At 41.0% G+C, this 19916-nt stretch overlaps 1 protein-coding gene across 1 annotated transcript in view; it reads left to right on the forward strand.

The window, feature by feature from the left end:
- Positions 1-19916, forward strand: part of TMEM30A (transmembrane protein 30A) — a 30704-nt gene that overhangs the window by 1423 nt on the left and 9365 nt on the right. Inside the window, exons 2-3 of the mRNA XM_073224353.1 lie at positions 16536-16643; positions 18876-18983. Of these exons, the coding sequence (XP_073080454.1) occupies positions 16536-16643; positions 18876-18983 (216 nt within the window). The remainder of the gene's footprint in view (positions 1-16535; positions 16644-18875; positions 18984-19916) is intronic.

Consider the following 19916-nt stretch of genomic DNA (forward strand, 5'->3'; position numbering starts at 1 on the left):
TTAATCAAAATTCATTTTCAGTTTAATAACTAGGGAAAGTGTCACAGTATGTTTTTTCAGCATGTATTTTATCCGCTTTATTGCCCTAAAAGCCCTGCAAATGTACTTCCTGTTCTGCTAACCACACTAGGATCACACATGTCAGAATATGAACAAAGTGGTGAAATGCGGTGACTCGGGGCTCTAGGTGGGGTAGAGTAGGGCTGGGTCTACACTCCAGCTCAGCTACAAACTAGGGCAGGTTCTTAGAAAAGCCTCCGTTTCCTTACCTGTAAAACAGGTAAACAGTGCTGTCTTATAACATGTGAGAATAAAGAATAGTATAGATAAGATACTGGCGCTAAGTTTGTGCAATAAATCGTCCCTAATCAGGAGATGAGAAGTGGAGACAGAGGCTGATGATTGTTACTAAGCTGGGAAGAGGGTTGTAAGATTGAGAAAGAAACCTAGATGTCTTGATTTCCGTTTGAGTCTTCTGCAGTATACTAGGATCCTTACAGCAATGTTAGTAGTTAAGTAAGAGAAAATAATTTAACATTAGGTACTTGATTACTTTATTTAAACTTACGATGCTAAGATGAAAGCAGTAAACAGTAACGGAATTTTATATAATGGATATTTACTAAATTATCAGAACTCAACTTGTTAATATTTACTATGCTATAAAAGGCAATTTTTACTTTCTTTAAAACTTTTGGGTTCTCAAATAAAGTAAGGTTCTTCACAGTAAGTAGTTGTTGAAGTGGAAGTTTCTTAAATAGTTCTCACTACTTTCAAACTTCCTGAGGACGCTGCTGCGTATGGTCTGGTTGAAAGGGCGCTGAAGTGAAGAGCCAGGCATTAGAGGTGAAGTCTCAGCTCTGTTACTCTCGAGACTTTTGAACCTAGACATATTTTTGAGTCTCAAGTTTTTTTAGTTGATGAACAAAATATTCAGACTAGATGATCTTTCAAGATGCTGTTTAATTAAAAAATTTAATGACTTCCAGCCTTAATGTAATTTTTAAAATGCTGCATGTTCATACTGTATCATCGTTGGAACCAGAGGAAATGAAAATTAAGAACGATTAAGAATTTTCCACCAAATAGAAATTTAAAAAAAATTTTGGCTGTTAAATATATGGACTTCTGGTTCTGAACTGGGTTTGGAGTTATTAGAAGCACCTTTCCCAAAAAACATGCTTGTTTCTGCCTGCTCTCCATCCTTCGTTAGCCAGTTTAATTGAATGTATGTTGAGTGTTATTAAAAGTAAATGGGTAATGAAAAGTTCTTGCCAATGTTCACTTCATATTGTATATATAAGTTGCTCGCACCTCTTAGCTTTTTTCCTCATTTTTGAAAATTTTACCAACTTCCATTGCTGTATTACATCAAATTAGTAGGCCAAAGGAGACTCGTCAGATAAGAATGCTTTTGCAGTCAATGTAGCTTAAAATGCTAAGATCAGAAATCCATACTCTTCAGGTACAAAAATCTTTGGGTCTTTGCCTTTCTCCCAGAAATGTCATACTTAAAAATTACAACTCTTGTAAAGTACATCAGACTCTCCTGAAAAGGGTGTAAAAAAGGTATTTAAAAATGTTAGTGGTTATTTGGCAGTATGTTCTCCCCTTCACCCCATTAGGTTTATAATCTCGTTTAGTTGGGTTTTAGGTTTCTCCATCATTTAATAAGATGAGGTTATAAGAAAGCTAAAATTGTTAATTTTATCATTCATAAAATATATATTTGATATCATTTAGCACTAAAGCTTAATGTTATCATTTATTATTAGCAATGAGGAATTAGTATCTCCTTTAATTTGACAGTTAAAGGAGTCAGGCATGTTTTCCCAGCCTAGGGCCCTTGTTGGTGAGGCCAATATATTTGTTAATTAACACTTAGTTCAAAAGAGTGAGGTAATCTTAACTTCTATAAGGACATTTTACCAGTGTGCAGTGGCATAGTTTTAAATTAATGGTTAGAATTGGATGAGGATGTTATTCAGAGTAATTTTAAAAACTAAACATTTACTTAGTGGTCAAGTACATCTTCATGGATTTCCCCCCCGTGACGCATTTGATAGGGAAAGCACAACTCTCTTCTTCACTGTATTGGCTCATTTACTGCCTGGTTATTTTCTCTTTCCCTAGTTTCTGATAAAATTATTTTTTATCTCTTGTTTTTACTCCTATGTAACTTGGATTCTTAGAGTCTAAGGTTTTTAAGAGGATTAAATTTTTCCTCTTGATTTATTATTTTTTGTTTATACTTAACTAAAGTTGCTTTGTAGAAATGATTGTTATTTTGGACTTGTATGCTATTATCATATTTTGAACTTGATCAATAAAAATTTATGCAAATTTGTTTTCTCTCTTGTTACATAAAAGAAGCTACATAGTATCCTCAGTCTTGCCTCTTGGTTTGCAACGCTTAAAATACTTTCTGGACCTTTACATTAAAGAATTTCCTGTCTTTGACTTACAGTTGTAAAGAAACATACTAGCAAATTAGTTAAAAATAATTTAAACTAAATTTGAACAAAAAAATACTAGCCTATGTAACAGAAATAGTGGTGTCTAATGTATACATGCTAATCCTCAATAATCTTTCAGGGATAGGTACAGTGAGCCCTGGTAATTGCTTGTGTTCCATCTTCCTTGTACAAATTTAATAGATATAAAATACATTAGCTAAGCATGCCATTAATATTGGCTCAGGTAATATTATTCTTCATTTATTTGTCACAGGTAAAATTTAAGCAACCTAAAGGAAATTACCTTTGAAATTTTTCCTTTGGTTATCTTTTGTCTTCATTAGGGTCTCTTGGAAGGAATCTGATAAATACTTTAGGATGGAATGATCATTCAAAGGGGTACCTAAAATGCTGTTTTTTAAACTTAATCTAATTAATGCTGAAAATTATTTATCTTGTTACTCAACGTTTTGTTGAGTGACCTGTTTAGGTCTTACATTGATTTCTTTTAAGGCAGATTTACATTCAGAAATGGCAGTTTTCCAGGCCTCCTTATACAGGGTAAAATGGCATGTCCTTCAAATTCCTTCTTTCCCACCATGGTAAGTTCAGTCTGTGTCTTTGAAATAGGATGTACTTTTAGAATTGCTAATGAGAAGTGCCAGTTTGATTTAGGGGAACAGTTACATTGGTAGCAAAACAAAGCTGAGAAACGTGGTAACTCTCAGTCTGACCTGGTCATTACGTCTGTTCTTCTGTTTTGCCTCTGGTGCTTGGGTTTTGCATTGAAGCTTCTGGGCCAGTCTCCAGTTTATCATTATATCCTGCTCTGGGCTTTATGCCTTTGACATTTAATAAGCTTTAATTTTTAAATACAAGGGAACTGTAGTTCCTCTCCCACCTGGTAGACTCTTCCCAGGATAAGTTATAAACTATTATGTTTAGTGTAAACTTTTTTTGTCCTACCTTTACTGAAGTGTAATTGACAAATAAAACTTGTATTTAAGATGTTCAATAGGACAATTTTATATATATATATATATATAATTTAATAATCACCATAATCAAGTGAATTAACCACATCTGTCACCTCCCATAGCTACTTTTTTTTTTGGTATTGTGAGAATTATTTGAGATCTGTCTTAACAAGAAGGCCTGAGTAAGCAGTGTTGGTGAGGATGCAGAGAAGAGGAAGGGAACCCTGTGGGATGTAAACTGGTGCAGCCCGTAGGACCAGGGCAGGCTGCTGTAACTCCACGGCCTGTTGATTACTTTGAGTTAAAGTAACTGGAGAAACAGCGCTGGAGGTTCGCTCTGACCTTCCTCCCCAAGGAATAAATCTCCCCTGGTAGAGGTGCCCTGCCCGCACTACTTCTCTCCACCCCTTGGAAACACCTACTGATACGGAGATATACTAAGGCCAGGTGAGAGATTCTGGAAATAATTGCAGTTTTACCCACAGCCCTCCTTGTGAATGTGATTAATTTTTTTTTTCTCTTGTTAAATCTGTTTTGTGTCAATTTGATTCTTAGAACAGCCAGAAGAACCTTGAAAGTTAGAGGGGGTATTTTTCCTCCCCAACAAGCTATTAGAGAAAACAGTATGGAATTTCCTCAAAAAATTAAAAAGTAGAACTGCTATACAATCCAGCAATCCAACTACTGGGCCTGTGTCCAAAGGAAATAAAATCAGTACTTTGAAGAGATATATGCACTCCTCTGTTTACAAACTTGTTTTTATTCCCACGGGTTTTATTACAATCTGGACATTAGGTCAGGCTATTCTTGGACTTTAGCTGATAAAGGATATAGTGGTTTTTTAATGGTAAAATCTCATAGACTGAGTTAAATTTATCAAGTTTTAACATTGACCATTCTGTATACAAAGTGCTGCTCAGAGGGTAGTGTGGGGGAGAAAAATGATTGCAGATGGGGCCTTTTAAAATTTTTTACTCAAGCAGATTGCTCTTAAGGAGCCTGGAATTTTCTGGAGAAGATGAGAAACGTAAAGGGGACACTAGCATTGCCAGGTGAGTGGCACAAACAGAATGCGCCTTAGTTCAAAAGAAGACAAAGTCACATCTAATAATCATGGAAAGCTTTGTGGTGGGAGTGGGCTTTGAACTAGAACTTGAAGAATAAAGGGGGAAGGTGGAAGCATTCCAAGAAAGGAGATTAAGGGCAAAGATGTAGTGGCAGAAAATCAAAAGGTATATGGAGAAAACAGATGTAAGGACACGTAAGCTGGTGCAGCCAGGCGCGGATAGACTTGGGTATTTGCTAATGAGTGTACTAAACCGGGGAAGTGACGGGACTGAGCCAGTGCGTTGCCAGGACTGGGCTCAGCAGCGATTGATTGGGGTTTTCATTCTCAGGTGAGGTCCCTTAGCACTACCCTTCCTGGACGCTGGTTTTCTCGGTCCTCACTCTAGTTTCCTGCTCTGCAGTTCTGAGAGCTTGGCTCCAGCGCTCACAGTCCTGAATAGAGAGGCTAGAGTTCTCTTTGTCACATACTTTTCCAGGCAGCAGTGTGGAAAAGTGATGAAGAGCAAAGGGATAAAGGCCTTTTAAAGATGGTTTTTTGAAGCTGCTACATACCACTTAGTAACAAGGCCACGCTGGCTCTGAGGGAAGTTGGGAAATGTGGTCTTTATTCTGTTACCATGTGGCCGGAGCAGTGAGAAGTGAAGTGAACGATAAGTTAGGGAGATAAAGTCATGGGCATACACCACAGGGCTGCTATAGGATTTGGCTTCTACACCCAGTGTCACCGGAAGCTTTACACAGTAGGTGGCATGGTCTGTCTTTGGTAAGAGTCCCTGGCCGAGGTGGAGAGGCAGCCGGGGGCGCAAGAAGAGGCGTGGGGAAGCCGCCTTGGGGGCTTTGCAGTCACTCAGGCAGGAGAAGATGGCATCATTGTAGAGTGGTCTCTGAAAAGCAGTTAGATTTAGGGTACATATATTAGAACTAATAGGATTTACTGTTGTAGCAGGTGTGTACAGTGTGAGGTCCTTGGTCTGCATTGGAAGGATAGAGTTGGAAGTAATGAAGGCGTGGAAGACTGCAGAGAGTGGTGGTGTGGTGGTGTGGCGGTGGGCGCTGGGGGATAAGAAGCCAAATGGAGTCGGTTGTGCCCTGTTGGGGTGTGGTGCCTTTTAGACATCCCTGTTAGGCAGCTGAATGTATGACAGTCTAAGGGGAAGCTTGAGACGGGAGTTACACATTCTGAGAGTTTGTAAGCATAGATGGTATGTAAAGATGTAAGATGGAATGAGGTCAAGGGAGTGATTGTAGGTCAAAGAAAAGTGAGAAGACAGTCCTGAGTCCCTCAGTGTTTATAGAGGGTGGGGAGATGGGAAGGAACCAGCAAAAGAGGCTGAAAGCAGCAGCAGTTGAGGTAGGAGAAGAGCCAGGGGTGTGGGGTTTCAGGGAACAGTGTGTGAACAGCCACGCCCAGGGCGGCTCCCCATAGTCGGTGTCAGGGAGCTCTGAGGGCTGACCTTCACGGCAGCTGTGCGCACCCAGGGCTAGGAGACCTGTCTTAGAGTGAGCGGCACCACCACCCACACGGCTTTTCAAGCCAGTAACCTTGGAAATCAACCGAAACTTGTCATTATCCTGATTCTAGGTAGTAAGTTCTACAGATTCTGTTTTCTGTATGCTTTTTGAATCTTTTCCCACTGCCCTTTTCTTAGTTTATGTTTTCAACATGTCCCACCTGGATTATGGCAGTGGTGTTCTGTCTTCTTTGCTTCTAATCTGGCTTTTTTCAGTCTTTCTGCACATGACTGCCTGAGTGATCTTTTTAAAAGGCTAGTCTGAATATTTCATTCTCTTGTTTAAAATTTTTTGTATGGCTTCCTTTAACATTTAGGATAATGTTCACATCCCTTACTCTAGAATGTAATTTTCTTTGATAGGCTACAATGAAAGATTTTTTAAATTAATAAAAATGTAAGAACAATTATGTGACATTTATAACATCTAATAATTGTTCATCAATATATGAAGTAAGTTAGCTATTGTTCTAAGCTCCCAAGTCACATATTATACTGTGATTACATTTCATTTTGAAAAAAATTTGTAGAAATGACTAGTTTTTACTTGGTTTTTAAAAAGATAAAGTGTACTTTTTTTTCCTTTTAAAAAACTGGCATGAGGACTGTTAAAAAACAAAATCCAGTCAAGCAAATTTGAAGATCTAATTGGTTTATAAAACAGTTCATGAGGAGTTGTACAAAATGGAAGGTTTTTATAGACAAAGGGCTGGTGCAAAAAGTCATTAGCAAAAGAGCTTAGGGACTGTTTCAAGTGCCGTCTCCCTTCCTTGGGAGGGGCGGGGTCTTGGGCAGGTGGCCCCACCAGCAAGTCCCAGACTGACTGAAAATCCCATTCGCGGAAAAGGCTGAAACTGCCTCTGGGTTGGACATTGATCCCAGTTGGGTGACTTGGCCTAGGAGAAGTGACTGCATGGTGGGCCTACGTTTCCCTTTTAAACGGGTCTCAAAGTTTGAGCTGTAGTGGAAGCAGAGACAAAATCAAGGATACTAAGTATTTGCTGAAGGAAAATTGGCAGAATCTGGGAGCAAATGACAAAGTTGATGACCGGATTTTGAGTTTGGAATCTTGGGACAATGGTAGTACCACTTACAGGTATCAAAAGGCCACAGTTGGGTGGGAGATGATGGGACTCAGTAAACCACCACTTGATTTTTTTGAAAATCAAGTTTTTAGTGAAGCATAACTAAAAATGATTAAGAAATCATATGTGTGGCTTAATTTTCAAAAGATTACCATGGATTTGAAATATACATATAGAGATGATAAGAGTTTTAAGTGGGAAGGAAGAAAGTCAACCAGGTGAGTACATCTGGAAATATAAAACGGGCTGGGGGTGGAGATGAGCCAGTGACAGTTTGGAGAGGTCGTGTCATGGATGACATGTGATATAAGGCAGGATGAGGTTATTGTCAGGAAGTAGCAGTCGAGAAAAGGGCAAAAGTCCCTACTGTGTGACCATCGGTTATGTGACCATACAAAAATAATGTTTCTTTTGTAGAAATGACCATATATGTCCTCAAAATAGCCCCTCTTTTTTCAGAATAATTCCTTAGCTGTTCCTTTGATGTACACTATCATATAGGCTGGAGCATAATTAGCAAAGCCCTTACCATCAGTTCTGTCCTAGGCAGTTTTTATAACTTGATACCTTAGTAAGACTTTTAAGGTGTAAACTGAAACTTGATGTTGGAATTTTTTTGTTTGTTGGAAGTAAGTTAAATGTCATATAGGAAAACTTTGTATCTGAAATTTATATTACAGAATTCTATTTCAAACTCTTAAGAGGTAAGGTGGTCCTGGGATGACATCTACCTATCAAAACAAAGTTGTCTTTTAATCTTTGTTTTAGATAAAAAATAACAAAGATTTGGTAATACTGTTTAAAACATCAGCACATTCATGACTGGCACCAACTATTTTAAAATATAATGGCTTCTGAGTTATTTACATCTTTCTGAGTGTCCCTGTGTGCATGTTACTCAAGACCATGGAAGCGGCAGTGCCGTCTGATGGGAGGAGCAGCAGCTTTGGAGCTAGACATTCTGTCGCTGTTATGGACTGAATCATTTCCCAAAAAGATACGATGAAATCCTCACTCCAGGTTCTCATGAATGGGACTTTGCATGGAAATGGAGTCATTGCAGATGTCGTGAAGCCAGGGTGAGGTCATTCGGGGGGCTCCTGTCCGGGCTTTCTTGCTGCACCTCCCGGGTGTGGCAGGGTCTGGGCCGCGGCTTCTACTGAGCTTTCGCTGCTGCATGACTAGGGATTTTAGAGTCGTGCCGGAACGGCTCACTCGGCTCTGTCCGCGTTGTCACCTGGGCTACAGAGCTGCGCTGCTCCACCTTACATGGGCTCCAAGTCGCAAGAGCTGCTGCTGTAGCGGCTACTCTGCAATCTAATTCCACTTTTCTGTTTTCCAAGACCTTAATTTTCCTTATTGCTGATTGCCAATTGTTTTATTAATGGGCACTAGAAAAATTAGGTATCTTACCTGAAGAACCTTTGTTGATTCTTATTAGATCTTCATCTCTAACTCAGTGCTTTATTTTATGTCCTGAATTCATAGATCTTTTGGGTTTGTTCATGTGCTAAGCCTCAATAATGATACAGGCCCTCTTGGTGCTGTCTCCTTGTCAGTAACATCCCCTCGCCAGCCCTCAGGGAGAAATGTTCTGACCACTGGATTAGCTTATGTTTCCATAGTACCTGTACTTTTATCAAAACATCATTCCTTCTTAATGACCTTTTTCTGTATTAGACACTGAACTCCTTGAGGTCCAGTAGTGGACTAAGTTCCCATTGCTTGGAACATGCAGGCACTTAGTAAATATTAAGTTAATGAATAATTCCTTCATGTTGGGACAGGAAGAAATGAAAGTCCCATTTCCTAGACTCTTTTTAAATCTGTTCCTGTACAAATATTTGATTATGTTAGCTTCCTCAAAAGTCTCTCCAGTCTGGTGGATGTTTTTAACAGTCAGGGGTAAAAGCTTTCTGGGACTTTGTGTCAGCAGCAGCCATCTGTGGGCAGCTTACACAGGAAGGGAGTTCATTAGAGGGTGCTGGAGTAGCTCCCGTACAGATTAGATGGTCAGGAAGTCCAGAGAATCAGGTTTGGAGACTGGCAGGAGACGTGGGAGCACAAACGGTTTCAGATGCGGCAGGTGCCACTGAGTTCTCCCGTTAAATGACTGCCGTGTCTGCCAGTCATCACACCCACTCTCCTGGCTCCCAAGACTCAGCGATATCCATGGACATTGAGCCATCTGGACACAATTGGAATTGATCCAGATTGAATGTTTCTATACTGGCTGCCTGGGGCTGGGGAGAGGAGGGACTGTTTAACCCCTTTGGCTTCGGTGTGGAAGACAGAAGCCTGCCTCCTTCCCGAACTCTCAAAATGGCGAATTCTGCAACACTGTGCAAATGTGTTTGGATACTGGGTGACTTAATAACAATAAAAACAAGTCACCGTTACTTCCCAGAGGTGTTTCTTTAATCTTACAGTCCGAAGGTCCCAAGTTTGTACATCAGGAAGGCTGACATGTCCCTTCTGTGAGAAGGCATACTATGGTGGAAAGAACATAGATGTGGGAGAAAGGCAAAGATGAGTTCAAATTCTTGCTCCCAATTACTAGCTGGGTGATCTTAGAAAAACTATCAAACCTTCCTAATGGCACTGTCCTTGGTTAAAATAAGTAAAATAAATAAAAGCAAATGTAGCAGGACTGTTATGCCTTTTAGTGAGATGGGTATGTATTACGTGCTTACACTGCCTGACATTTACTGATCCTGCAACATACAGTAGCCAGTAAAACCCAGTGTTACGGCTCCAGTCTGCCTTCTTAGCGTTGCCTCTTTCCTTTCAGCTGGAAAACTCCACAAACCCATAGTGTTCATGCTCCTGGTCCTTGAATGGACCTGGTCTGTCTTCCTTGCTTCTCCATATGCCTTCCTTTTTCTCTATTCCATCTTATTTTTTAATGGTTCAGTTCAAATCCTCTTTTCTTCTCAGCCAGAAAGTCCCGGTCCTCTTGCGCTTATTGTTCTCATTACCATGAAGGCTGGCAGTTAGCATTTATGGTAGTTCTCTTTGTATTCATGTGCTGTCTTTGATGAGCTAGTCTCTAGAGGGCAGTGGGGACTGGCTATTCTTGGGTAAGAGCAGTTTAGTAGAAGGAACATTGGACTTGGAGTTAGAAACCCTTGGTTCTAGCCTAGTACCAGCTATTGCAGCATATGTGTTTTTGAATCTGAGAACTTGTTTTCTTTGGGTAAACTCCTAGGAGTGGAATTCCTGGGTCAAATGGAATTTCTGTTTTTAGTTCTTTGAGGAACCTCCATATTGCTTTCTACAAAGATTGAACTAGTTTACATTCCCGCCAGCAGTGTAGGAGGGGTCCCCTTTCTCCACGTCCTCACCAGCATTTGTTGTTCTTAGTCTTTTTGATGCTGGCCATCCTAACTGGTGTGAGGTGATATCTCATTGTGGTTTTATTTGCATTTCCCTAATAATTAGCAATGTGGAGCATCTTTTCATGTGTCTGTTGGCCATCTGAATTTCTTCTTTGGAGCATTGTCTCTTCATATCCTCTGCCCACTTTTTAATTGGGTTATTTGCTTTTTGGTTGTTGTTGTGTGTGAGTTCTTTATATATTTTGAATGTTAACCCCTTGTTGGATATGTCGTTCACAAATATATTCTCCCATACTGTAGGATGCCTTTTTGTTCTTCTGATGGTGTCCTTTGCTGTACAGAAGCTTTTTTAGCTTGATGTTGTCCCATTTGTTCATTTTTGCTTTTGTTTCCCTTGCCCGAGGAGATGTGTTCAGGAAAAAGTTGTTCATGTTTATATTCAGGAGATTTTTGCCTATGTTTTTTTCTAAGAGTGAAAGAAGTTATGGTTTTATGACTTACCTTCAGGTCTTTGATCCATTGTGAGTTTACTTTTGTTTATGGGGTTAGACAATAATCCAGTTTCATCCTCTTACATGAAGCTGTCCAGTTTTGCCAGCACCAGTTGTTGAAGAGACTGTCATTTCCCCATTGTATGTCCATGGCTCCTTTATTGTATATTAATTGACCATATATGCTTGGGTTTATATTCAGACTCTCTAGTCTGTTCATTGGTCTGTGGCTCTGCTCTTGTGCCAGTACCAAATTGTCTAGATCACTGTGGCTTTGTAGTAGAGCTTGAAGTTGGGAGCGTAATCCCCCCTGCTTTATTCTTCCTTCTCAGAATTGCTTTGGCTATTCGGGGTCTTTTGTACCTCTATATGAATTTTAGAACTATTTGCTCTAGTTTGTTGAAGAATGCTGTTGGTATTTTGAAAGGGATTGCATTGAATCTGTAGATTGCCTCAAGAGCCACCTGACTGGAGAAGGTATGTGGTATCTTAGCTTGGCTGCTGTGACCAGATGCCACAAACCAGGTGGCTTACACAGCACAGACTCACTCCTCACCTTCCCTGAGGCAGGGAATCCACCATCCTGGTGTTGGTGGATTTAGTTCCTAGTCAGGACTCTTGTCCTGGCTTACAGATGGCCACCTTCTTGCTCTGCCCTTACCACGGCAGAAAGAGAAAGAACTCTCTTCCTCGTTTTTGAAAAACGAATCCCATTGTGGAGCCCCCCCTCCCCCTCCCCCTCCCCCTCCCCTCCCCCTCCCCTCCCCCTCCCCTCCCCCTCCCCTCCATCCCCCTTCCTCTCCCCCTCCCCCTTCTCCTCCCCCTCCCCCTTCCCCTCCCTGCTTCCCTCTCTCCCCCTCCTCCTCCCCCCACCATGACCTCATGTGACCCTGATCACCTCCCAAAGGCCCACCTCCAGATGCCATCACCTCCTGGGTTAGGGTTTCAACATGTGAATTTGGGGGGGCACAAACACTCAGTCCATACCTTCCATCCCACCCATCCCACCCCTGTGCTTCTCAAATCACAGCTCTCTCACTTGCAGGATACTCTCATCCCGTATCAACAGCCCTGAAAGCCTCAGCTTGTTCCAGCATCAACTCTATGAAATCTCATCTAAATATTTAAATCAGATATGGGTGAGGCTCCAGGTACAGTCATCCTGAGGCAGAATTTCTTTCCAGCTGTGAACCAGTGGAACCAGATAAGTTGTATGCTTCCAAATACAATGGAAGAACAGGCTGGGCAAGACGTTCCTCTTCCTGTTCAAGTGCACTGTGTTTTCTCCACCCTTGTCTTCTCAAAGGAAAGAATTCAATCAAGAGACAGACTTGGGGCAGTCTTACCTGGCAGGAGCTTATTAAGCAAAGGGAAAGTACACTGTGGAGGGGGTGGAGACATGCTGTCTGGAAACCCTAAAGCAGCCCTGCTGTGAGAGGTAGAGTTGGTTTTTTAACTGGTAGAAAGTCCCTCCCTGTCTCTTACACCATAAATTGACATGTTGATTGTGATTGACAATTTTGGGTTCTATAACCTTCTTCCTGGGGGGCGTGGAAAACTGCAATGTGAACTTCTACCTACTGTATGATGAACCGTGAGGCGGCTCCCCGACACCCTCTGGGTCTCGGTGTGCCTGAGGCCAGCCTGTGCCGTTGGGCTGGAGCCCCACCGGGCTTCTCACATCTTGTTCGGCCCTGATAAGGCAGGAGACCGAGCCAGAAACAGGAGGGGTTTGGGGCGTGTTCTGCCGTCCGGTGACAAAGAGGGCAGGTGGGGAGGGGGAGGCCCTTGTTCAGGATGGGGCGGGCCGCTCGCGGCTGCCTAGATACCTGGTGTTGCCATTTGAAAGGAGAAAATGAAAGAAGAAAGGGGTGATGAGTTCTAAGCAAGTCTCCAGAACCTTGCAAGGCAAACACCGTTAGATGTTAAGACTGGAGAATAATCCACTGGTTTGATGCTTTGCCTTCAGGACCCACGGGACTGGCAGTCCTGCCCCAAGGCTTTGGCTGCGCCCATCTGGCTGGTTGAACCTTCCTTCTTTGAATGGAGGATGCAGCCTGAATGGTCTCTGAATCAGCTTTGGGGGCCTTCCTCCCTGGTCTCGAGGAATAGTGCGTGTTTGCCGCCAGGTGGCTCTGTGGTCCTGTCCTGCAGGGTCTAGGAAGTCCCCCGGCTCTTCTCTCCCCTCGGCAGTTCACACTGTCAGTGTTTCTGCTAGAATGGCTGATTGGGTCCCTGATTCACACCCACATGAATTTCTGTCAAATGGTTGTTTAGCCCACACCCTTAGTATTCTCTTCAGAAGATGCTTTCTTGGTTTTGCAGTATGAATAGACTTGAGAATTTTCCAAATTTTTAAGTTTTGGTCCCTGTTTGCTTAACGTCATTACTGCTTCCATTCATTTCTTTCTTTTTTTACTAAAAGCAGCCAGATTTAACTGAGCCACTCCTTCAGCCCTTGCTTAGAAATCTTCTAACTAAATAATCCAGTTTCATCCCTCCTAAATTCTGCCGTCCACAACACCAGACCACAGTTTAGCCAAGTTCTTTGCTGCTTTATAACAAGGACCACCTTTTCTCCATTAACATGTTTCTCATTTCTGAGACCTCACTGGAAGGGCCTTTTCCATCTGCATTCCTGCCAGTACTCTGCTCATGATATGTATGCATTCTCTTAAGTAGACGGATGGGCGCTTACTAACTCTACTCATTTCTCTCTGAGATCTCACCAGAATTGCCTTTAATGCCCGTATTTCTAGCATGCATCTCTGATCTTCTCCAGCCTCTACTCATTACCTAGTTCCAAAGCTGCTTTTGTGTTTTCACGGTTTGTTAAAGCAGCACCCCACCTTTCAGTACCCCAACCTGTGTTGGTTTGGGCTGCTATGAAAAAGTACGCAGCCTGAGTGGCTCAGACAACAGGTATGTATCCTGGCAGCCTTGGAGTCTGGGAAGGGGAAGCCCTCCTGCTGACTTGCAGGCTGCTGCCCTTTTCTTTCTCCCTTTGTGTTTACATGGCAGAGAGAGAACTGAGAGCTTCTGTCTGCTTTTCGCATCAAGACACTAGTCCCATCTGAGGGCCCTACTTTCATCACCTCTTCTCATCCTCCCAATGGCCCCACCTCATTGGGAATCAGGGTTTCAGCATATGGATTTGGGGATGGGGGGAGGGGCATAAATACTTAGTTCATGATGTATGTGAAAGATGCTTAACCACATTCGTCATTAGGGAATTGCAGATTAAAGCAAGATTCCACCACCCACCAGAACCCAAAACACTGATGGCACCATGTGCAGGTGACAATGTGGAGCAGCAGCAGCTCGCCCCCTGCCCCGGGGAGTGCAGAATGGCACTGCCACTGTACAAGCCAGCTCAGCAGCCCCTTACAAACCAAACATACTCCTGTGTAATGCAGCAGTCCTGTTCTGTGTTATTTGCCCAAATGGGCTGAAAACTGTCCCCGCAAAACCTTCACACAGATGTGTATGGCAGTTTTACTCATAATTGCCAAAACTTGGCAACAGCCAAGATGTCCTTTACTAGACGAATGTGTTAATGACTTGTGGTACATCCAGAGAGTGGAGTAATGTTCACAGGTAAAAAGAAATGTGCTTTCAGAGAAGACAAGTAGTGACTCTGTGGCATCTTAGTACGCTGAATGACAGTGACTGCAATGGGGTGTGGGGGGGACTTGATAATATGGGTAAATGTAACCACAATGTTGGTCATGTGAAACCTTCATAAGAGTGTGTATATCAATGATGCCTTAATGAAGGGAGGGAGGGAGGGAGGAAGGAAGGAAGGACCTCAAATGCCTATTTGGGTTCTGAGGTGAAAGAGACCAGTCCAAAAAGGCTGGTCCAGTAGGACTCCGACTACATGATGCTCTGGAAAAGGCAGGACTACGAAGGCAGTGAAAGGATCGCCAGAGGTTGGTGTGGAGGGAGGGATGAAGAGGCGGAATTTGGAGGATTTTTAAGGTGGTTGAAGCTGTCCTTCATGCTGCTTGATGGTGTACATGTCATTCTACATTTGTCAAAACTCATGGAATATACAGCATCGAGAGTGGGTCTCACTGTGACCTGTGACCTGTGCCCTTTGAGTCCTAGTGGCGTGTTGGAGTAGGTTATCTGTTGTAACGTCCTTTGCTGAGGGATTGTGTGGGGCAGGTGGTACATGGGAACTCTGTACTTTCCACTCAGTTTTGCTCTGAACCTAAAACTGCCCTTAAAAAGAAAATCTATTTTAAAAAATTCTTACAATGGAAAATAAAACTCTCACTTCAGCTCTCAGTCCAGGTGTTCTGACACCAGCTGGTACACAGCAGTTCGGTTCTGTCACTAACCACCCGGGTGCACGTCCTACTTCACAGGTGGGAGGGCATGGTCCCCAACAGCACTGCTACTCCTTCAGACAGTAGCCGCAGGCCAAGGCCCAGGCTACCCACATTTCAGGAAAACCAGCCTCAAACCTGGGGTGTTCCCAAGACCTCCCCCCCCTCTCAAGACTGCCCTCACTTCTGATGCCAGGTGCACTTTGAGGCCTTCAGTCCACCTGCACTTCTGATCCGCTGGCTGTAACCCCAGGGTGGGAGCAGGGCACAGGTTCTTTGACCCCTCTCCGTTTGGATAATTTGCTAGAGTGACTGACAGAACCCAAGAAAGTGCTGTATTTAAGATATGGTTTTACTACACACAGTGCGAATGAGGACCAGCTGGATGAAGAGACACTAAGGTGAGGTCTGGGAGGGTCCCAAATTCAGAGCTCCGTGCCCTCCCCCCGTAGAGCCAGGGCCTTTTGCTCTCGTGGCATCGATGGCTAAACCCATAGGAGGCTCCCTCCCCTGTGCTGCTGGCGCCAGAGTTTTGACTGGGATTTGGTGATGTAGGATGATTGACTAAGCATTGGTCACATGATTGAGCCCAATCTCCAGCCCTCCCCCTCCCCAGAGCTTGGGCCGAAGTCCCTGCTCACACCTGGTCTTTCTGGTGCCCAGCTCCATCCCGAGCCATCTCTTTAGCATCAGCTCTAATGTGTGAATCAAGCGGCTTATTAAAAACAAATGCCCGCCTGTCAACTGGGAAATTCTAAGGGTGTTAGAAGCTCCCTGCCTTGAAGCCAGAACAACAAAGATAAAACAAATTCTCTATTATATACCAGGATTAAAAAAAATGGTAGCCCTCGAGAAACCTCATTTTTTTAAAATTTGAAAATGTACCATGGAAAGTGGAGATGACTGAATGTATTTAAGATCGGAAAATGTAGAGCAGGAACTGATATGCTGATCTTGTATTATCTCATATTTTAATTGTTTGGATTTATAGCTGTTTTTAAATCCTTATACATCATGCAGTTTGAATTTATATTTATCATTTTTTTTACATAAATGTCTTTTGGTAAAAAGAGATTTACTTGGAAAAATGCACTAGTAGAATAGCATAGGATTTCACAGTTTTTACTACCTCATGTTGTCAAATAAACAGATGGCCTTAAAAACAGCCTTTTCTGGGCATATAGGTCGCTTCATTGGACTCGTTTTCCTAATGGTGAGTTATTTCAAAGTGACCACTTTCCCCAGGAAGTGCTCAGGTGTGTTTTCCTCTTGCAGATTGATTATACCGGAACAGACCCTTCCAGTCCCTGCAATAAATGTTTGTCTCCAAATGTGACACCATGTATTTGTACCATTAACTTCACACTGGAACAGTCATTTGAGGTTGGTATTTCCAAGTAATGTCTTAGAAAAGCCATGCTTTTAAAAATACTGATACTGCTTTAAGTTTTTTTTTACTAGTTGTTTTCTTCTTGTGAAGAAGTCAGTTTAATTCATTGGAGTTCATACACCTTTGAGGAAGATTGTTTTGTTGGACTATTGCATTATGCTGTCGTAATTCAACACATGTATATAGTTTAGTACTTTGTATACAGCATTTAAAACACCATGTTCATCCTTTTCACTGCCCAAATCAATTTTATAACTGCCCAAATCAAGTTTGTATTAAGTTTATGTCTCTATCTTCTTGTATTTTAAACATTACTGCTTAAATTGTTCTGCCTACCTTTAATACTAAAACAAATTTTACTTCAGAAAATAAATACTAATTCACCCATCATTTAATTGCATTATCTGTCAGATAGGAAGCATTACTGTAAGTGCAAACACCTACTGAAGCCTATTGATTGTTATGTCTTGACAAGTAGTTAGAACACTGCACATGCATGCACTGTGTGTGTCTGTGTGAGTGTGGTTCTGTGGTCTGTCTTTTGCATTCACACTTCTCTGTTATTCTTAGACACTGAGCAGATGCCAAAGGAAATGAAGATTCAGAATAGGCATAACAAGGCCCGTCTGTGCTTTCCTTCGCCTGGAAACTGAACTTTAAAAAATTATTGTTTTATTCTTCAGGGAGCAAAACTGCTTTACTACATGCCAACTTTTTAGATCTTTCTGCATGTTAGAAAGGCAGGGATGACTGTCTGTCTCTGCTAGGTGGTTGCCACCTAGTGGTTATATATGCTCTTGCCCTGGGATAAAGGATGCTGACACTGCCTTTTAAAAAACATGAAAATAAATTTGGGAGAAGACAGGAATTTGTATTACTTTGTTTCAACAGAAGTAACATAAATTTAAAACATCTTAAAAACTCGATTTTTTTCCAATATAATGAACAAACTATAAAGATACATTAAGTTCTGCTTTTGTCAGAACAGACAGAAGTAAAGAAATGATAGGGACTTAACAATGTTTTAGAAGCTCCATTAGTTTTCTCCCCTATCAAAAACATGTATTTCAGATCTTCTCTTCTGCAAAGGGGATCATCAGATTCATTCTTTTGTGGGCTCTGTGTTCCTTTATGAGCTCAACCTTTGAATTGGACTAGCCTTTTCAGGGAACTCCAGGTACATTATTTTGTCTCAGTAAACATTGAAAGGCTCTCTTTTCAGCTTGGATGGTGAATTCACTATACTACATCTTATGAGATGATGCTTTTTTTTTTTAAGCATATGTTTTTGTTTCTGTGATATACTTTTGCTAACCAAAAATAAATAAATAATTTCTTTGTAAACGTTTTCTTTATATAGATTGGGAATGTTTGCATAATTTGACATTTGTAAATCAAGCTTTAAATATACAATCATGTATATGAAAATAGTAAACCAAATAAAGCATACTTAAAATGTTACTGAATTCCTTTTAATTGATAAGATTATAGAGCTAGCAACTAGTTAGGAGAAAAGAGCTCACTGTTTCTGCTACCTCTAAAAAATCTTAGACATTCAAGATGGTTTTGTAGTATCTTCTAAATAATTGTAGTGTATGTAGGTTACTCTTTTACCATTGTAAAATACAATTTTAGTATACGTAGTTATTTCCGAGTTGGCTCTATTGAATACATTACTTTTCTTGATTATTATAATAAAGCAACTCATTATCTTAGATACCTTGCTAATTATTATTTTATTAATTACAAATATTATATAGTCTTCTGTTGAGAAATTTATGTCCGAATTCAAGTTTGGGGTTTACTTAGACAATAAATGAATGTTTGAACATTATCCCTTTGAAAAGCTAATGCTAATTGGATGAAGACCAATCTGAATTAGAGAAAACTTTAAATTTCAAATACAGCAGAATAGGCTATTAGATTCTTTGAGAGATTATTATCATTTTTTAACATTAATAGTGCTTCTTTGAAGTCTCTAAGGATATTTTTAACACATACTCTTAGGTTTTTGTAACATATCTTCTTTCATCTTATTTACAGTTCATACTATTTTAGATTGCTAAAAACTGGTAGAATTCACCCCCAGTAACTTTTTAAGTTATCATAAATTCTAAACTAGTGAAGTCCAAATTACATAAATTACATAGCTTTTATGTATGCATGAAACACCTATTATACTTAATATTTTTATATGAAAATTTGTTCCCTTTCTGTTTCTTTAGGGCAATGTGTTTATGTATTATGGGCTGTCTAATTTCTATCAAAACCATCGTCGTTATGTGAAATCTCGAGATGATAGTCAACTAAATGGAGATTCCAGTGCTTTACTTGTAAGTAAAATGATGGAATATGAAAATGCGGTATCTGTGAAATAAAAACATGGTAATTGTTCATTAAGAAATGTTAAATTTAATCATGTTAGGAGGTAGTTAAAGTATTACTTGTTCTGTATAGTTTAGTGAAGGTTTTTATTTAAAAAAATTTTTTCCCTGGAATTTGTACAGATTAATGATTTCTTAAGCCAGAGGGCTGTGAAGGCCTGCTTGTTTCTGGTAGTGTCAGTGGGATCTTGCTTTATTAACGTCTTTTTAATGGGATTCTGGTGAGTCTAGCATTCTAGGTATACAAAATACCTTGTTCTGTTTGGCTTTGTTCAATATTACACTCGGTAGGAATACGTCAGCAAGCCACTTTTAATTTCTGAGATTGCATTTTAGAGTTGAACATGTGTGTGCTATCCAGTTGTTAACTTGTGGGAAGCCTGAATAAGAAGTCCAGAGGGTGGGTTTTTGAAAAACAAGGAACTTAAGAAATAGAGATTGCAGAATTCTCCTCAGCAATATGTCAGTGTCTGCAGGGGTGGAGCTCTAACACACCTGTTTTTAACAAACTCCCCTTCTGACGCTCAGCCTGGTCTGGAAATCTGTGAACTAGAGGATCTTAGTTTCCTGACTGTTGTTGAACTTTTCCAGAAGTGCTTGATGCCCATGTATTTTGTGTTATTGTTGGTAGAGTCGCAAACCTTGAGCATTCCAGAGCAGCTTGAGATCTCAGAAATGATGTTATCTTTTAGAATGTGATTTAAGGCCGTATTGTGACCAGAATTGTCCTGGTAGTCAGGCAGCTGCCCTACACTGTCCTGACTGGTTTTATTTCTGGTTCCTGATGTTTGGGATCTTAAGAAAAAATGAATTTATTTAAAGATTCTGCCATCTTAGGATGAAAGCAGCTATAGAAAGACAATACTTAAATGAATGGATGTA

The sequence above is a fragment of the Manis javanica genome, chromosome 16 (genome assembly GCF_040802235.1).
Source record: "Manis javanica isolate MJ-LG chromosome 16, MJ_LKY, whole genome shotgun sequence".
In the NCBI taxonomy this organism is placed as follows: domain Eukaryota; kingdom Metazoa; phylum Chordata; class Mammalia; order Pholidota; family Manidae; genus Manis; species Manis javanica.